Source organism: Neofelis nebulosa, chromosome 4 (assembly GCF_028018385.1).
Source record: "Neofelis nebulosa isolate mNeoNeb1 chromosome 4, mNeoNeb1.pri, whole genome shotgun sequence".
Taxonomy (NCBI): Eukaryota; Metazoa; Chordata; class Mammalia; order Carnivora; family Felidae; genus Neofelis; species Neofelis nebulosa.
The window spans coordinates 154,640,403-154,659,388 of NC_080785.1; the positions used below are offsets into that span (position 1 = coordinate 154,640,403).

At 49.2% G+C, this 18,986-nt stretch overlaps 1 protein-coding gene across 3 annotated transcripts in view; it reads right to left on the bottom strand.

Moving 5' to 3' along the window:
• Window positions 1-18,986, bottom strand: part of LIMD1 (LIM domain containing 1) — a 66,620-nt gene that overhangs the window by 16,825 nt on the left and 30,809 nt on the right. For 2 of the 3 annotated variants that reach the window (XM_058727244.1, XM_058727246.1), the window contains exon 2: window positions 17,996-18,097. In XM_058727244.1, the coding sequence (XP_058583227.1) occupies window positions 17,996-18,097 (102 nt within the window). Of the gene's footprint in view, window positions 1-3,909; window positions 4,309-17,995; window positions 18,098-18,986 lie in introns of those variants that run through there. The other variant, XM_058727245.1, reaches the window with a different exon arrangement.

Genomic DNA, 18,986 nt, shown 5'->3' on the forward strand with positions numbered 1-18,986 from the left:
ACCAGTAGATGGTATTAGAATTTCACTGTTTGCTTTTATACGCTCTTATAGCATGTATGTCTGGAATTCTGTATTCAAGAATTTGAAAAGCAATACTGTAATTGTTGAAAGAAACCCCTGAAGTAATAACATGAAAAGTAAGAAAGCAAGATCTAAAAACTGCATTTCAACTACGTAAAGAAGAAATTCAAAGAAAAAAAAAAAATCTGCCCAAGACCAATAGTGCCTCTGGTGGACATACGTGGTAACTGCATGGTTGCGGGGAGGAGGAATGTATTTGCTAATTGTTTGCTTCTTTAGACTCTCCTGTGCTTCCCCAAACTTTTAAGAATGAGCAGGTAGGACTTTAATCATCCTTTACAAAACTGCCCAGCTGGCTAGACAAACACTGTGGCTGCCAGTCCCCAGAGCTGAGAAGTCCTGTGTCCAGACCCCAGGGGCCAAAGGAAGGGCTTAAAGGCTACATCTGCTTCTCCTTCATTCCAAAATAATAGTAGTAGTAGTAATAATAATAATAATAATAATAATAATAATATATAATAAATATATTTTATTTATATTTATATATTTATATTTATATTATATTTATATAATTATATATATTATTATATATTATATATTATATATTATATATTATTATGTTATATATAATTATATATTATTATATATATTATAAAAATATAATTATATATTATATATTATATTTATATTTATATAAATATATACTTATTATATATTTATATAATATATTTATATTATATTATATAAATAAATATATAATAAATATATAATACATTATAATATATACTTATATATAATATATTATATTATATTGTTAATATGTAATATAGTATATTATTAATATACACTAACATTAATATATCTCAATTATATATTAACATATATTATATAATATATTACTAATATAATAATAATTATATATCAATTATGTTATTAATAATATATAATTTATATTATTATTATTGAGGCGGCACCTGGGTGGCTCAGTCGGTTAAGCGGCCAAGTGTCCGACTCTTGATTTCTTCTCTGGTCATGGTCTCATGGTTTGGGAGAGCTTGAGCCCCACGTTGGGCTCTGTGCTGACAGCACAGAGCCTGCTTGGGATTCTCTCTCGCTCTCTCTTTCTCTCTCTCTCAAAATCAACTTTAAAAAAAAATCTTAAAATAATTGAGGGCTCCCCACAGGAAAACGGTGGGCGCGCTCTGAAGGACTCAAACTCCACTTTTTAGCTCAGCTTTAAAATTTTTTTTTTTAACGTTTATTTATTTTTGAGACAGAGAGATACAGAGCATGAACGGGGGAGGGGCAGAGAGAGAGGGAGACACAGAATCCGAAACAGGCTCCAAGGCTCTGAGCTGTCGGCACAGAGCCCGACGCGGGGCTCGAACTCATGGACCGCGAGATCGTGACCTGAGCCGAAGTTGGACGCTTAACCGACCAAGCCACCCAGGCGCCCCTTAGCTCAGCTTTAAAAGACCATCTAAGTTCAGAAACTGGGTCCCACACCACATTTGGTAGTATTTTATCAGTAGGAGAAAACACAAACAAACCTAACATCTGTTGATTGCCTTCTGGGTTTCAAGTACCGTATTTAGAACTTTCCTATATTAACAAGTTTAAGGAACATTAACATTGCCACCTGTCACGGCATCATCACCCCCCTTTCTGTCCTTGTCTTACCATGTGCCTTCTATGGAGAAGTGCACGACCGCCCCCTGCAGGCTGCAGTAAGCATGGAAGGCATTTGCGCAGAATGAGGCAAAAATAACACCCCCGCGTCAGTATCATGGAGCAGGGCACATACACAGGAATTAATTATCCTTGGGAATCGCTGGAAATGACACCCCAGGACCACTCCCAACTTTCTGGGTTTCCTTTTCTTTTTAATGTTTATTAATTTATTTTGAGAGAGAGAGAGAGACAGAGAGAGAGAGAGCATGCGCACACGCACAAGCAGGGGAGGGGCAGAGAGAGAGGAGGAGAGAGAATCCCAAGCAGGCTCCAAGCTAACAGCACAGAGCCCGATGCGGGGCTTGAACTCACGAACTGTGAGATCATGACCTGAGCCGAAACCAAGAGTCGGACGCTTAACTGACTAAGCCACCCAGGCGCCCCTCCTTTTCTCTTCATAAAAATGTGATACAGGACCACCTGGGTGGCGTAGTCAGTTAAGCGTCCAACTTCAGTTCAGGCCATGATCTCACGGTTCATGAGTTCAAGCCCCGGGTTGGGCTCTGTGCTGACAGCTCAGAGCCTGGAGCCCGCTTCGGATTCTGTGTCTCCCTCTCTCTCTGCCCTTCCCCCACTCATGTTCCCTCTCTCTCTCTCTCTCTCTCTCTCTCTCTGTCTCAAAAATAAGCATTAAAAAAACCCCTTATATTAAAGCACTTTCTATGTACTGGGCACTTTACATTGTATCTCACTTCATTGGCTTGACAATTCTATAAAAGTCCCTTGTGACGGCCCTCATGAGGCTGTAATGTGTTTGGTGAAAGGCTCCCATCTTCCAGTGCAGGCACAACGAGGGGAAGGTGGGGCCAGGCAGGGAAAGTATTCTTGAGGCTGATTCACTCCAGATCTGGCCAATGACACAGACACCAACTAAGCTGAGAATTCCTGGAATCCCTCACCGTCCTCAAAATTCCATTGAGGTGCCGGATCCGGAACCCACGGATGTACACGCTGGGGGCAGCCAACCACCACTAGGTGGCACCAAACCACAGCCAGGACCAGCACAGGAGGGGCAGCACAGCGCACGGACTCCAGGCTGGCGCACTCATCTGCAACAACGTGACCTGTACTTGAGGCAGTTTAGCGCCACCTACCCTGTTCATGCAACAGCCAAGTCAGTCAGGCAAACACCTACTGTGGCTACAAGGAGGTAGGAGAGATGGGACTTGAACGCGGCTCTCTGGAGCAAAGTCAGCAAGCACACTTCCCACCACACTAGACCCTCTTTGCCCCCAAAGGAGTATCTCTCGGGGTGCCTGGGTGAGTCTTGATTTAGGCTCAGGTCATGATCTTACGGTTCGTGAGTTCGAGCCCCACAACGAGTGCCGTGGTCACCGCAGAGCCTGCCTGGGATCCTCCTTCTCCCGCTCTCTGCCCCTCCCCTATGTGCATGCTCTCTCTCTCTCTCTCTCTCAAAAATAAGTAAATGTTTAAAAAAAAAATTTAAAAAGTGGGGCACCTGCGTGGCTCAGATCATGATCTCATAGTCTGTGGGTTCAAGCCCCGCGTCGGGCTCTGTGCTGATAGCTCAGAGCCTGGAACCTGCTTTGGATTCTGTGTTTCCCTCGCTGTCTGCCCACGCCCCCCCCCAGCCCCACTCATTCTCTCTCTCTCTCTCTCTCTCTCTCTCTCAAAAATAAATGAATTTTTTAAAATTAAATCAATCAAACAAACAAACCCAAAGGAGTATCTGTCAACTAGGCAGGGGAAAGGCAGATCTCCTGGCCTTCCCGACCAAACCTCCTCCTCACTCCACTGCCCTGCATGGGGATGAGCTCCGCTGTCCTCACTCACTTCCTACAGTGGCACCTGCCTAGAGGCGCGACACCAGGGAGCCGGCCGTGGCTGTGTCAGTGCTCATAGAGAGGACAAAATGGAAGGGTCGAGGGGCTTAGTTCCATGCTTCAGAAACACCTGCCGAGCCCCATCCCCGGAGACTCTGACGAAGGAGGTCTGGGAGGGGCCTGAGAACGTGCCCCTTCCCACGTGAGGCTGCAGGCACTGGTCCCGCGGACCACTCTTTGAGAACCGCTCCGATAGGGGCTGCCCCGGGCTGCTCTCTGAACCAGCATTCCCGCTTAACGTGATTCCTCCTGGTCAAACACCTAGTCACGTGCACACCAAAACCATACCAAATAAACAGTTTTCCCAGAGCTTTGGAAGAGTCATAGTTGCTCTTTATTTTTCCATCACAACAACAGTTTACAAAATATTGACAAATAAGTGTACAAACTCGTCAAAAAGCCACCTCCTACGGACAGCAAATGGCTATTTTATATTTGCCTTCAGGGCCCCCTTCAGCTGAAAAGAGAAAAATGTGGATGAAGCCAGCGTAGCTGTGACAACAGTTACAGGTGTCGCAAAGAGAGGGCGGCCGTCTGACCTGACAAATAAAACCTAACATTCTCCTTTCCTTCTAGAAATAGAAACGGCTTGTCTACTCTGGAAAAGTAATTGGCCCTTGGCTGGAAGACTTCATCACAAATTTCAGTGTCCAGAATACCTTCCCGAAGAAAAGTAAAAATGCAAGGTTTTCCGGACAATGAGAGGAGTTCCCTGCAGAAAGGAAGTACACATTAGCAACTGTTTAGATTCCGTTTTTATTGTAAAAATTAGCAACTGTTTACATTTTATTTTTATTGTGCTGTCCCAAGACGGTCACTTCTACCAGCTCGGTCGCCTTGGTCCCCAGCCCTAGGTAGCCATTCCTATGTAAATCTAAGTTAATTAAAATAAAATAACACTTAACATTCAGTTCAAGGACTTGAACGAGAACATTTCAAGTAGCCAGTGGCCACTTGTGACCAGGGCAGCTAGGGAACATTTTTGCTTTATCGCACAAAATTCTCCCCGATCTGCTTCTTCAAACAGCTTCGTCCAGAACAGGTTAACCCTTAATGAACTCCTAATACCAACCAAGTGAAAAGCCAATCAAATTGGTTCAGTGCAAATGAACCGATCAACCTGGATTTCCTAGGCTCGCGCAGCCTCAGGGGGCCGAGGAACCGGGAAGAAGGTGGAAAACAGAAAAGCACACAGGAGAGGGTCCTTGGCTTTGCCACTTTCCCAGAAACCAGAGGTTGGCCGGTCACCTGACCCTGGGGGTTCCTTGGTAGAGGGTGCTGTGGAGAGGGAGAAAGCAGGGGGTTCGCAGTAGGGACCCAATGAGGTGCTGGCTCATACTAAGTGTTTAGCAGAAGTCACTGTTGCCAGGATCCCATCAAGACCTTCAGTTTCCTCACCAGAAACCTACATGAGCTAAAAATCTCATCCGCCCCCATTTCTCTCTGCCCAAACCCTCCGGGTCGCCCCTTCTTCCTCAGTTTACCTGCGGTAAAGGGCCAGGTTTTTGTTTTGTTTTTCATTTCCATCTGTCAGACTTCTTTTCTTGGAAAATACAACAGTGTGGGAAAATGAAACATCAAAGCCAAGCTCCAATCTACTCGTCAAATTGTTGCATACGTTTCTAAATGGTCACAATTTCTGCGCTTCTCGCCTTACTGACCACACTGTCGGAGACCACGCTACGAGTAGACCCGCTCCACAACCCAATTCTCTTCTCACTGGCTGCTCCCAAGTCTTTTTTTTTTTTCTTACAGTTTTACAAACCCATCTCTCTTGTTTTCCATTCCTACTACTCCAGACAATGATCATCTGGATCAGAGAACGCTGTACAGAGAAAAAATCCTGGAGACCTGCAGAGGGTCTCCTTTGAGTATTCAGCAGGTCTTGGATCAGCACATGCCTGTGAAGAAACTAACCAAGCCCGGGGGAGAAAGTCACCCACAAGGGCCGAAAACAGTGCCTATTCCCACCAGCCAGAGTGGGAAAACTCGTAATCCATGAGTACTGGGTACTGAGTGAAATGCTCAAGAAGGTTTTGCCCTGGAGCCCTCTGCTCCAGAAACATCGTTGTCTCCAGATAACTTACCTACATCCCTGAAAAGCTCAAGAAGATTCAAAGGAATACAAAAATACCCAGGACTCAACAAGGTGAAATTCACAATGTCTGGCATCCAGTCAAAGATTACCAGGCACACAGAAAGGCAAGACAGACAACCCATAATTAAGAAAACAGTCAATCTACGGAAATCAAGGCAGATCAGACACAAATCTTCGAGTCACTAGAAAAAGAGACACAAGTTATTGCTACCATATCTCATATGTCCAAAAAGTTAAATAGCGACATGGAAAATCTTTAAAAATGCCCAAATTAAGTGGCCAAAGATGAAAACTAAAGTATCGGAGATGAAAAACACTTTGGATGGGATTAGGACACTGCACACTACAAGGGAAAAGATAAGTGGATCTAAAGGCTTAATACTAATAAAAACTGGCTGCTCAATGGCCAAAATGAAACATTCGTTTGAGAATGAAACATTCTTCCTCAAAACGTAAAAGAATTTTAAGAATAAGAAGAACATAAGGGAGTTGTGAGACAACCTTAATTAAGATTTAATTTACAGGCCAATTTATTAAATTTAACAAAGAGTCGTCAAAAGGGGTAACATAGTCCCTGAAGGAGAGGAGAGGGCAGGGGGAAGGCGCGGCAGAAAAACATGAAGAAGCAGCGACCAGAAATGTTCCGGATTTGGCAAAGACTATAAACTCACACATCCAAAAAGCTCAACAAACCCCAAGCATGGGAAACATACAAAAGACACCAAGAGACATCATGATCAAATTTCTCAAAATCAATGACAGAAAACTTAAAAGCAGACAGAGAAAGAAGATATGTTACCTATAGAGAAACAGAGATAAAGTGGACATCGGATTTCTGATGAAAACAATGAAACAGTATCTTTATTTTATTTTTTTAAAATGTTTATTCACCTTTGAGAGAGAGACAGAGTGTGAGCGGGGGAGGAGCAGACAGAGAGGGAGACACAGAATCCGAAACAGGCTCCAGGCTCCGAGCTGTCAGCACAGAGCCCGATGTGAGGCTCAAACTCATGAACCATGAGATCATGACCTGAGCTGAAGTCGGCCGCTTAACCAACTGAGCACCTAGGTGCCTCATGGAACAGTATCTTTAGAAATTAAAAAAAAAATTTTTTTAACGTTTATTTATTTTTGAGAGAGAGAGAGACAGAGCATGAGCAGGGGAGGGGCAGAAAGAGAGGGAGACACAGAACTCGAAGCAGGCTCCAGGCTCCGAGCTGCCATCACAGAGCCCGACGCGGGGCTCAAACTCACGGATCGTGAGATTATGACCTGAGCTTAACCGACTGAACCACCCAGGCGCCCCTCGAACAATATCTTTAAAGAAGTAGAAGAAAAAATTATCAACCTAGAATTCTCTAGCCCCAGAAAAAATGTTCTTGAAACTCAAAAATGAAATAAAGATGAATTCAGACATACAAAAGCTGAAAGGATTCATTACCAGCAGATCTGCACTATTAAAAAAAAAAAAAAAAAAGTTGAAGGCCTTTAAGCAGAAGGAAAATGGTACCAGATGAAAATCTGGATCTAAACAAGAAATGAAAAAGACCAGAAATAGCAACAACTGCATGGATAAATGAGATTTTTTTCTTATTAGTTAAATCTCTTTCAAAGATAATTGACTAGAGCAATGGAAAAAAAACAATTGAGGGACCAGAAACTAACCCTTACTTTTAGGGTGAATTCATTTTGGACACATTTGCCAAGACAATCCAATGGAGAAAGAGTAGTCTTTTCTTTTTCTTTGTTTTTTCATGTTTATTTATTTTGAGAGAGAGAGCGCGAGGGTGGGCACACAAGTGGGGAGGGGCAGAGAGACAGAGGAGAGAGAGAACCCCACGCAGGCTGTGCACTGATCTCATGGGACTGTGAGATCATGACGTAAGCTGAAACCAAGAATCAGATGCTTCACCGACTGAGTCACCCCGATGTCCCAATAGTAGTCTCTTCAACAAACAATGCTGGGAACACTTCATATCCATGTGCAAAAGAATGAAGTGGAACCCCTACCTCAAACCATATAAAAACCAACTCAAAATAGATTAAAGACTTCAACTTAAGAGCTAAGACTATAACATTCAGAAGAAAATATGGGCATGAGTCTTCATGACCTTGGGTTGGGCACTGTTTTCTTATACAAAGCACCAAAAACACAAGAAACAAAAGAAAAAAAATAGATAAATTAGACTGCATCAAAATTTAAAACTTTTGTGCTGCAAATAAGAACATCAAGAAAGGGAAATGACAGTGCATAGAAGGAGAGAAAATATTTACAAATCATATACTAGAGACTCATATGCAACACATATAAAATCTATCAAAACTCAAAAATAAAGGGATTAAAAACCCAATGAAAAAATGGGTAAAGGATCTGAACAGACATTTCTCCAAATAAGACATGCAAATCAGTCCATGAAAAGATCAGGGCACCTGGGTGGCTCAGGTGAGCATCTGACTTGGGCTCAGGTCATGATCTCACGGATTGTGAGCTCGAGCCCCGCACCAGCTGGCTGCTGTCAGCACAGAGCCTGCTTCAGATCCTCTGTCCCCCACTCTCTGCCCCTCCTCTACCTGCACTCTCCCAAAACATAAATGTTTTAAAGAAAGGTACTCAACATCATCAGTCAGGAAAACGCAAACCAAACCGCACTGAGATTCAACTTCACATTAGGATGGTTAAGAATCAAAGGGTCAGATAATCACAAGTGTTGGCAGGGATGTGGGGATACTGAAATCCTGACACACTGCTGGTAGGAATGGAAAATGCTGCAGCCACTTTGCGAAACAATTCCTCAAAAAATTAAACACGGGAGGACAGCACCTTGGAGAGCGGCATTCGCCAAGGTTGGGAGGAAAGGTGAGGGTGGCGGGCACCAGGAAGGGCAGGCATGTTCCGTGGGGCCAGGAGGCTCTGCGGGATGGCGGGTGGAGGAGGCAGCGGCGAGACAGAAGACAGGCAAGGAGTCGGAGCTGGCTTAAGGAATGGGTTCGAAGCTAAGCGAAGGAACTGGACTGTGCCGTTAAGGCAAGAAGTGGCGGAGGCCTCCGAGCCGGGGAGTGGTCCCCACAAAGCTGTCTGTGCTCAAAGGCCGGCTGTGTGGGTGGAGATGGCAGGCCAGCGAACGGGACCCAAGACGGTCGGGAGGGATCAGCAGGGATCCACATAAGAACCAGAAGGGGCTTCCCCAAATGGGGCCTCCCGGGACCCTGCTGGCATCGTTCAACCCGACAATGGTGGCTGTGCGGCTCTGCTTGGGCACAGCTGTCCCCACTGCCCTGATCACAGGGAAGTCTGCAGCCTCTGCTCCAGCACCGCACCTGCCGGACTCCCAGGCCGGTCAGTGCCCTGGAGGTGCATCCGGTCCTTGAAAACCCGGCCACGGGACCGCCACCCAGCCTTGGTGCCTTCTTGGAACAGGGTCTGGCAGCCACGTGGTGAGGGTTCTCCTCCCCTTTAAACTCAACGGGCAGGAAGGCTGTGCTGATCTTGACTCATCAAAGGCAACAGGATCTTATGCAGCACGCAGAACAATGAGGAAGAAGGCAGAGGATGTATATACTTCTAAATGGAAAACGCTGCAGGGCAGCGGAGGGAACACAGGGAGACAGCAACGAGCTCGGACACAGCTCTGCGGGCACGGCAGACGTGTTTTGGTCTTGTTTCGGTATTTGGCGATAGGTAACTTTCTTCTCCCGTATGTGTTTTCTTTTTCCGTGTGACTATATTACCTTTGCGATGTATAAAGTACGAAACATAATAAGCTTCACTGACCATCTCATATCCATAAGGGAATTAATAAGGTTTAGGAATGAGAGACTTTACCTGCACTGTGCGATATGGTAGCCACTGGCCCCATGTGGCTATTTACATTTAAAACTTCAATTAAAACAAAAAATGACGTAGGGGCACCTGGGTGGCTCAGTGGGTTAAGTGTCCGACTTGAGCTCAGGTCATGATCTCAGGCTCCGGGAGTTCAAGCCCCGCGCTGGTGAAGCCTGCTTCAGATTCTGTGTCTCCCTCTCTCTCTGCCCCTCCCCGCCCCTTGCACTCGGCCTCTCTCTCTCTCTCTCTCTCAAAAGTAAATAAACATTAAAAATTTTATCAAGAGAAAACAAAATAAAATACGATATTCGATTCCTCAGTCACACTGGCCACATTTCAAGTGCTCAAAAGTCACGTGTGGCCATTGGCTGCCACAGTGGATGCTTCGAATCTAGAGTTCAGGAAATAGGGAGCTAGAGGCCAAAGGAAGGTAAAGGGGGGGTGGGTGGTGAGGCAAACTTGAGGACCACAGACACATTCCCGGGTGACTGTGGCAGATCCCCCAGGATGTCCATCATGCACATGCACACAGGCCTCAGAAGCAGGATCCGTGCAGGTGCAGTCAGGGGTCTGCATCGTACAGGAGCATAGAAGCCCCATGGGCTCCATGATGGAGGCTGTGGGTGCAAAGAAATCGTCAGTGAGGGGACACAAAGGAGGGAGGAAGTAGGGAAGGAAGGGACGACAATGCAGAAGAAATACAAAAGGGTCCTTATTAGCCAGGGGTCTGCAGAGGCATGGAACCTGGAGGGTATATGCATATGTGTGCACATGCATGTGTATGCACGTGCCCATGTGTATATGTACAGACAGAAACAGAGAGATTTATTAAAAGGAATTGGTTCAGGGGTGTCTGGGTGGCTCGGTCGGTTAAGCGTCCGACTTCGGCTCAGGTCATGATCTCGTGGTTCGTGAGTTTGAGCCCCACATCGGGCTCTGTGCTGACAGCTCAGAGCCTGGAGCCTGCCTCGGATTCTGTGTCGCCCTCTCTCTCTGCCCCTTTCCTGCTCATGCTCTGTTTTGGTCTCCCTCCCTCTCTCTCTCTCTCTCTCTCAAATATAAATAAACATTTAAAAAAATTTAAAAAAAAAAGGAACTGGGTCACATGATTATGGAGGCTGACAAGGGCACCAAGATCAGCAGTAGGCAAGCCACAGGCCCTGGAAGAGCTGATGGTGTCATTCCAGTCCAAAAACAGGGAGAATGGATGTCCCTGCTCAAGGCAGTCAGACACGAAGAAATCCCTTACTTGTGGGAAGGTCAGCTTTTCTGATTCCGTGCGGGCCTTCAACTGATTGGGCAAGGACCACCCGTGTCTGGGGGGAAAAAAAAATCTGCTTCACTCACTTGGCCTACCAATTGTTACTCTCCTCCAGAAACATCCTCACAGACACATTCAGAATAATGTTTGACCAAACGCCCGGGCACCTGTGGCCCATTCCAGCCGACACACTGAATTCACCACCACGGGGCCAGGGTTGGGGACAGAAATTTAAGAGAATATTTGAGAGACAGAACATTTAAGAAAGCAAAGAACAGACACTCTTGGCAAGAGAGCCAAAGAGACCCAAGTAGCGTCTATGGTGCCAGAGTAAAGTTCAGACCTCCAAAAAAGACCTTATTCCCCAAACCCAGAATTCTGGCTCAGAGATGAGGCACCGGGTACAATGTCTTCATGCTAATTAGGGCGCGGTGCCCCCCCCCACGTACCAGAGCACCCACCCAAACCGTGTGTGTGTGCTGTCACGCACCTGGAACGTACGTGTTGCAAGTAGGCGTGCGTTACGCAGGAGTCACCCCCTACAGTACAGGGCTCCAATACCCCAGACCCTGCTAATTAATGTCACAGACATGAAGAATCTGATGTTTCCCACTGTCAGGGACCTCACGGCCTCTGGACCCACAAAGTCTGATCTGGGAAACCAAGTCTGGCCCCGAGTCAGGGGCCTCGGCACAACCGGCTTTGCTAGAGATGAACACAAGAGACCCCTGTAACAACGCACCAAGTCGATGTTGCCCCTCTGCCCTCTGCCGACCCACACAGCCCTTTGCCCGGCTCGTCTATTTTGGTTGCTTCCTGATTTCTTCCTCGCCCACTGGCTTCCTTGAGCCCGTGCCTACTCTTCCTTTCTCACATTCTTGATCCCCGGCGTTTTCCTTGGATCCAGCTGACTCATGCGGCTTACTCACAACTGCTGAATGTGGCGAGAAACACTGGCATGAGTCAACGGCTCAGAAATTCAGGCATCAAAGCCTTTAATCCAGGTCTCTCGTATCTCCCCTCTTCCAAGCCTCAGGCTGTTCTCCTGCGTTCACAACCAGAGAATCTCTGAAAACCCAGCTTCTGCCACCGCACAGCCCCAACACAAGAGTGCAATGCGCGGCCAGCGTCCTGTCTCTGACACGCGTTCTCTCCGAGCAAGGGTAATCTGACACTAACGCGGTGGCGGGAGCAAAGGCTGTGGGTCCACACGGTCCTGGGCTCGGGCGCGGAGCACGCTACTTAACAGCAAGGTACCAGCCACAAGCAAACTGCACTCCCAAGCCCCTGTCTGCCTGCCTGTAAAAGGAGGCCGATAATAATGCTGAACTCACTGGACTGTTCCAGATTTAGCGAGCTCCCGTGGGTGGAAGGCTTGGTGTGGGGGCAGGTCAACAGCAAGCTGGGCAGCTCATCTACAAGCTACTTATAAATATTGTGATTACTGGTTTAAGGAAGCAGTCCAGCTGTGAATTAAAGCAAGACCTCCCTAGTGCTGCTCCGCTATTTCAGAATCTGTGAGCGTTTTCAAACGCTGGGTGGATGAGGTTGCATACAAAGTCAACAAAAAAAGGAAACATGGGGCGCCTGGGTGGCTCAGTCGGTTGAGCGTCCGACTTTGGCTCAGGTCATGATCTCACAGCGTGAGTTCGAGCCCCACGTCGGGCTCTGTGCTATCAGCACAGAGCCTGTTTTGGATCCTCTGTCTTCTTCTCTGTCTGCTCTCTGTCTGCCCTCTGCCACTCGGGCTCTCTCTCCTTCCCAAAAATAAATATGAAAACATCAAAAAAAGAAAGTACCCATGATCTCAGAGGCAGCATTTAAACTTCCTAAGAAAACAAAATAGCTGATGAGCACCCTCCCAATTCTAGAACCTACTGGATGATGGACCACCAATCACCAACCACTGACTTACTCAAGAACCCCCGTTCCATGACGCTGGCCTTAATTCTGGCTGTTTTCCTTACCTGCAGTAATGACGAGGTACTTTTTTTAGATTTCTAGATACAGATTTTTCATAACTCAGACTCCCATGACTGGGTCTAAAGGGGTAAGAGTTCACTATGAAATTCACTCGCAATCTTTAACCTCCACCAGTGTTTGGTTTTTGGAAGGTGGGACGGGCAACGGCATATGGTCCTCACTTCACGGTGTGCTTTCCCCGAGGCATGACGGGCAGGTCACCGTGCACGCCCCCCCCCCCCCCCCCCAGGGTAGGAGAACTAGGTATGGCACTGAAAGCCACCTGTTCTGGCCGTGACTTGCACATCCCAACACTGTCCCCTGAGTGGATGCCGTTGACTCGCAGTGGTCCTTCTCTGAGACCAGGCCTATGTGGGCAACAGTTTCCGTCCACCTGGACCTGCCCCCCATCCCACGCCCAGGCCCGGGCCCTCGTGTTCTCTGGGCCTCAGGGAGGGAGAGAACACGCATGGAATCTCCTATCTGATCGCTCATTCCCAGCTGGTACAGAGGAAACATCAGAGCAGCCATGAATACGCACATGGCCAACAGGCTTCACCTGGACTCCAGGATGGGGGCTGTCTAGTCTTGGAACAACAAAAGCTGATGTTTTAGATCTAAAACTGCCTGCAGCAAGGACACAGAGCCTTGCCTTCCTTCTCCCTCACCGTCTGTTCTGGAAGGTGCCAGAGCCCCACTCTGGAGAGCCCCTCTTGACCCACACGTCCAGACCCACACCTTTCCTTCCGCCTCATTCTACCTCTTTCAGCCACAGCCGGGCGCCAGCTTCTCCTCGGGCCACTCGACACCCGGCGTCAGACACGGCGTGGCCGCTGGCCAAGGCCAGGCCTGCCCCCCGCGCTGACCCTCCTCCTGCTCCACGCTGTGCCAATGGCTTTCTCGGGGCATCCAGCTGAGGGCACAGCCACTGGAGAGCAGGACCCGAGGCGGGGAGAAGGGAGACGCCCCGCATCTCCATGGCAACCACACACACTGGCCCCCCCCCCCCCCTGCCCCTGGAGGAGCAGTTGAGAAAGGAGGGACTTGAGCAGACCACACAAAGGTCCACACGCTGCACCCTGAATGCTTGTTTCCGGGCAGGACACCAAGGAAACAATTCAGCAGAGGAAAAAGGGGGTGCAGGCAGGGGGCGGGCTCTGCGGAACAACCGGCAAACCCCACACGAGCTGAGCACCATAGACCTACGGCACAACGCAGCCAATTGCTCTGCGACTGTTAAAATCATCATGATCCACACTGCAGAGACGCGGATGGGTCCACGGCACGTTTGATCACAAAGGACAAAACATGACTTATATGCTATGATCACAGCTCTACAAGCCGGGTATACCTCTGGGCAAAACCTGGAAGGGAAAACATACGAGTAAAGACACCTGTGCTAGAATCACACACCCAGGTCTCTGCCCTTGAAATTCTCTGGGGGGGTGGGGGGGTGGGGGCGCAAGTGCCTGGGTGGCTCAGTCGGTTAAGCGTCCGACTCAGTTTCAGATCATGATCTCATGGTTTCGTGAGTTCAAGCCCCGCATCGGGCTCTGTGCTGACAGTATGGAGCCTGCTTGGAATTCTCCCTCTCTCGCTCGCTCTCTCGCTCTCGCTCTCTGCCCCTCCCCCACTCACAATGTCTGTCTCTCTCAAAATTAAAAAAAAAAAAAGAGTGGGATGCTTACCCAAATGAGCCACCCAGGTGCCCCAAGCTAGATCATCTTCATAATGAAATGGGAAGACAGAAAACACACACCTGTATACTCACTAACATATACACTAACCGACCAGAGAAAGTGGGATATGCAAAGCTAATTAGATCCAGGAGCCCTGGATTCCCGTGCCAGCTCTGTTGGTAGGTCTTTAATCTTGAGAAATTCTCTTCCCTTCTCTGGGCCCCCATGTTCTCTTCTACCGGGGGGGGGGGGGGGGGGGAACCGGGCCCGGCCCCGGCCGAGCCATCTGCGCGGGGCCGGTGTTCCCAGAGATGCACCTGAGGACTGGCAGGGCCAGGACACAGAGCACCCAGGTGCCTCCTGCTGCTGAAAATAGTCACAGGGCGGCAATAAGTCAACTGCACAAGGGCAAATCACCTCTAGTGCCCAAGAGACGCCGCTCAGACGCGTGCCTGGGTCTCCAACCGCTCCCGGCGGGCGCGGGGGAAGCTGTGTTCACACACCACAGGAGCGTGCAGGCCCTTGGCCAACAGGAATGTGTGGCACTCGCTTTCTGAAGGAGTCCTGTCCTCACCTCTTCAACGACTCTGTTCCAGGGCCTGGCCTGCCGGCTCCAAAGTCACAGAGAGTGACCTCACAGTCTACAGGACAGCACCAGTCAGAAAGCAGGGCATGCCAAGTTCAAGTTCAAGGGGGGGTGGGGGAAGGACGGTTTCTTCCTGCTAGGGGAACGGGGAAGACTTCCTGGAAGAGGCAGCCTTTGAGCTGGCTGCTCTAACGGCTGGACAGAACTTATATGTATGAAGTGAGTGGGGAGAGCAGACCTAGGGGGCAGTGTGATCAGGGAGAAGGAAGTAGAAAAGAGAGTTCAGTTTGTGATAAATTACGGGAAGCATTAAGCCAGAGAGCAGACCACAAGGGCCTTAGAGGCCACACCAAGAAAATCCCCAACCAGCTGTGTTTGCCTGAAGTGTTTGCACCTGCCATCATTTGACGATAAATTCAACCCGTCATGGAACCGACAGGTGGTCAGGCAGCCACGAGTGGCACCCACTGACTTTTCGGTGCCCACCCCTGACCCCCGAGAACCTTTCTTTGTTCAAATGGCAATTGCTTGAGATGAAAGACAGCTTCCACTTAATATTTTCTTTTTTCCCCGGAAAACAGCAAATATTGAGAACCAGTCGTAGGAGCCAAAAGGCAAAGATAATTTTTTTTTATGTTTATTTATTTTTGAGAGAGAGAGAGAGTGAGTGAGTGCACAAGCAGGGGACTGGCAAAGAGAGAGAGGGAGGCACAGAATCCGAAGCAGGCTCCGGGCCCCGAGCCGTCAGCACAGAGCCCGACGCGGGGCTCGAACCCACGAACCGCGAGATCGTGACCCGAGCCGAAGTCGGATGCTCAACCGACTGAGTCACTCAGGCGCCCCAAAGATCATTTTTTTAGCAGGAGGCAGGATCCCAACTCTTGTACAGATAGGACCCAAACACATGGCCAAGGATTTAATTTCACTGATCAGTTAACGCGGGCAGCAGGAAGACGTTACATCGGATAGCACAGAGAACACCGGCTACGTGGCCATCAGACGTGCTGAAACACACTTGCTTCAGCAGAAGGGAAACCAACCTCCACAGGGCGACCGGCAATCGCATCCTCCCCCAGACACAGTCTGCATCGTTAGGGACAAGAATCGTGGTCGCCAACCAGGATTCTACAACTTACACGGTGTGGTGTGGCTCAAAGACAAGGAGAAGCCAGGGGCCCAGGGAAACCGATCCCCGGACGATGCCCACATTTCCACTGCGGAGGCTCAGCAGAATTCCGACTCACCTCCGAGGCTTTCACGTTTTCCCCACAAAGGGGAATACTCATCAATGCACGAACCGTGGCCTCTCCGGCATGTGTCTTATGGGAAATCGCAGTGAGGATGCACGTATGAGGTTTCGAACCCGGGCGTATGCCTAGCCATCATCACAGCTTGGCAGGCTGGGAGCCGGGTCCGTACCCAGCTGGCTGACTTTAGACTGGGAAGCAGGAGGCTCTCAGGGTGCCGCAAACCAGCCAAGAGCAAATCTCTCCCCCTCCTTTCTCCGCTGGCACTAATCCAGACACTCAGGCCTGACCACACCCTGGAGTCGCCTGAGGAGACAGGAAGAGCACTCTTGCCCATTCTAGAAACTCCACCCCCAGCGCTCCTGATTTTGCCGGTCAGCATGGGACTGGTGCATCACTGGCTTTTAAAATCCCCTGGGGAGGGGCGCCTGGGTGCCTCAGTCGGTGAAGTGTCGGATTCTTGATCTCGGCTCAGGACCTGGTCTCACAGTTCATGGGTTCGGGCCCCACGTCAGGCTCTGGGCTGACAGCTCAGAGCCTGGAGCCTGTTTTGGATTCTGTGTCTCCCCCTCTCTCTGCCCCTCCCTGGCTCATTCTCTTTCTCTCTTTCTCTCAAAAACAAATAAACATTAAAAAAAATTTTTTTAAGCCCCTAGGGGAGGGGCACCTGGGTGGCTCAGTCCAACTCTTGATCTTAGTTCAGGTCATGATCTCACGGTTCATGAGTTTGAGCCCCCCATCAGGCTCTGGGCTGGCATCATGGAGCCTTTTTGGGATTCTCTCTCCTTTCTCCCTGCCCCTCCCCTGTGTGCTCGCTATCTCTCTTTCTCTCTCTCTCAAAAATAAATAAATAAACTTTAAAAAAAAGAAAAAGAAAGAAAATCTCCTAGGGGATTCTAGTGAAGAGCCAGGATTGAGAACCACTGGGCCAGATAACAAGACCCCTTTGTCCCAGACGCTCCGGCTTTATCGTACTGTTTGCTTGTCATTGATAGCCGCTAGCCTCAGCACAGGACCAGAGAACATCAGCGGGGTGTTTTCTAAAAAAATCCTCCTCAAAATTAACCTTCGGTAGAGACCATAAAACAAGCACAACTCCTGTCCTGGTCAGACTTGGCAAACATCCCGAATGTGCTAGAATCTTCCACTGCGCTTGCCATCAACCCAATGAACAGTCCTCGGGGCTGAGCACAGGCCTGGTCTCCTAATTTGCGTGTACGGAGTGGAGAGGCCTTTAGGCGTGTGCACTCACAGGCACTGACGCCTTGGTGCACACACGGGCATTCACGCACACGCTCACACTTCACACCCACAGAGGAGCCCCCAAATCAAAGAGTGGGGTCCCAGAATTATAAAAGGGCCCCGCCTCCCACTGGAGTAACTGACGGACTTTCGATGGGCTGGTCCCACAGTGGGGGAGGTGACGGACAATGGGGCAGATGCTGGCGGACCCCAACGCTTTCCCCCCCAACCCTTCTGAGACCTCTGACAGGCGTTACAAACCTGACGTTATCACAGATTGCTTGGAACCCACTCATCGCTTCACCAAGGCCAGCCCCGGGCAATCGCTGGCACGTCTCCTCCCTCCGATGGGCCCTGTGCTGGGGGCTCCCGAGGCCCCCGACCTGCCTTTCTGTGGCACTGTGGAAGGCCTGGGTCAAGTGTCTCGAGGAAGGATGCTCTCCCCTGTCCTCCCTTTCTTGGTCCCCATGGTCCCTGTCCCCCCACGTGCCCCACACTTACTGCAGGCCGCACAGGTGAAGCACGCATCGTGGTAGAGATTCCCCATGGCCTGGCAGGCCTGGCCGGCCCCGAACACCCCTTTGCTGCATTTCACACAGGCTCCTGCAAAGTAAGAACACGCCAGTGAGTCAGGGCGAGAGACAGAGTAAACTGAGTCATAGAAAAGCCAATGAACAAAGCGAGATGCCTGTCCCTCCCCATGACCGGACCATCACCAAACCCAGTGGATTACTCCCTTGAGATCGCTCTCTCTCTCTCTCTCTCTCTCTCTATCAGCTTTTCAACTCCAGGAGCTGGCCTTCAGAACCCCACTCCCGAGCCCCATGCCTACCTCCATAATGGCATGCTGATATTCAGAAAAATCTCTGCTTTGCCGATCTACACCCCAGCCCAAAGCTTTCAAAGACCCCCACTGTTTATCAGATGCATCCAAAAAACCGCACCATGATCATAACCTGCCAAGCATGCGGGTCGGGCGATTTCAACAAAATCCTTTCCTTCAATTCTCAATGGGAACCAACTAGGGTTGACGATCCTCACTTTTTTTTTTTTTTTTTTAAAGTATATTCATGTATTTTGAGAAAGAGACAGAGAATCCCAAGCAGGCTCTGCCGGCACAGAGCCTGGCGCGGGGCTCGAACTTACGAACTGTGAGATCGTGACCTGAGCTGAAATCATGAGTCAGACACTACTGAGCCACCCAGGTGTCCTGATGAGCCTCACTTTTTGCAGAAGTATCAGGCCACCAGCCTCACGTCTGGCAGGCTGCAAGGCCATGGCCCTTCCCTGCCCCTCACCTCCAAACAAGCTCCCTCCAGGGTCCCAGCTCTCAGCCGTTGCTCACAGGCTCCCCTGCCGGGCACCCTACACCCACCCTTTGTCCCTTCAAGTCCCCAGGCCTCCCTCCCTCTCCCCTCTCCGGCTCTGACGGCAACATGATGAAACAGAAATTAGACTCTAACCTTCAGCCTCCCCGCCCACTCGCTTCCCA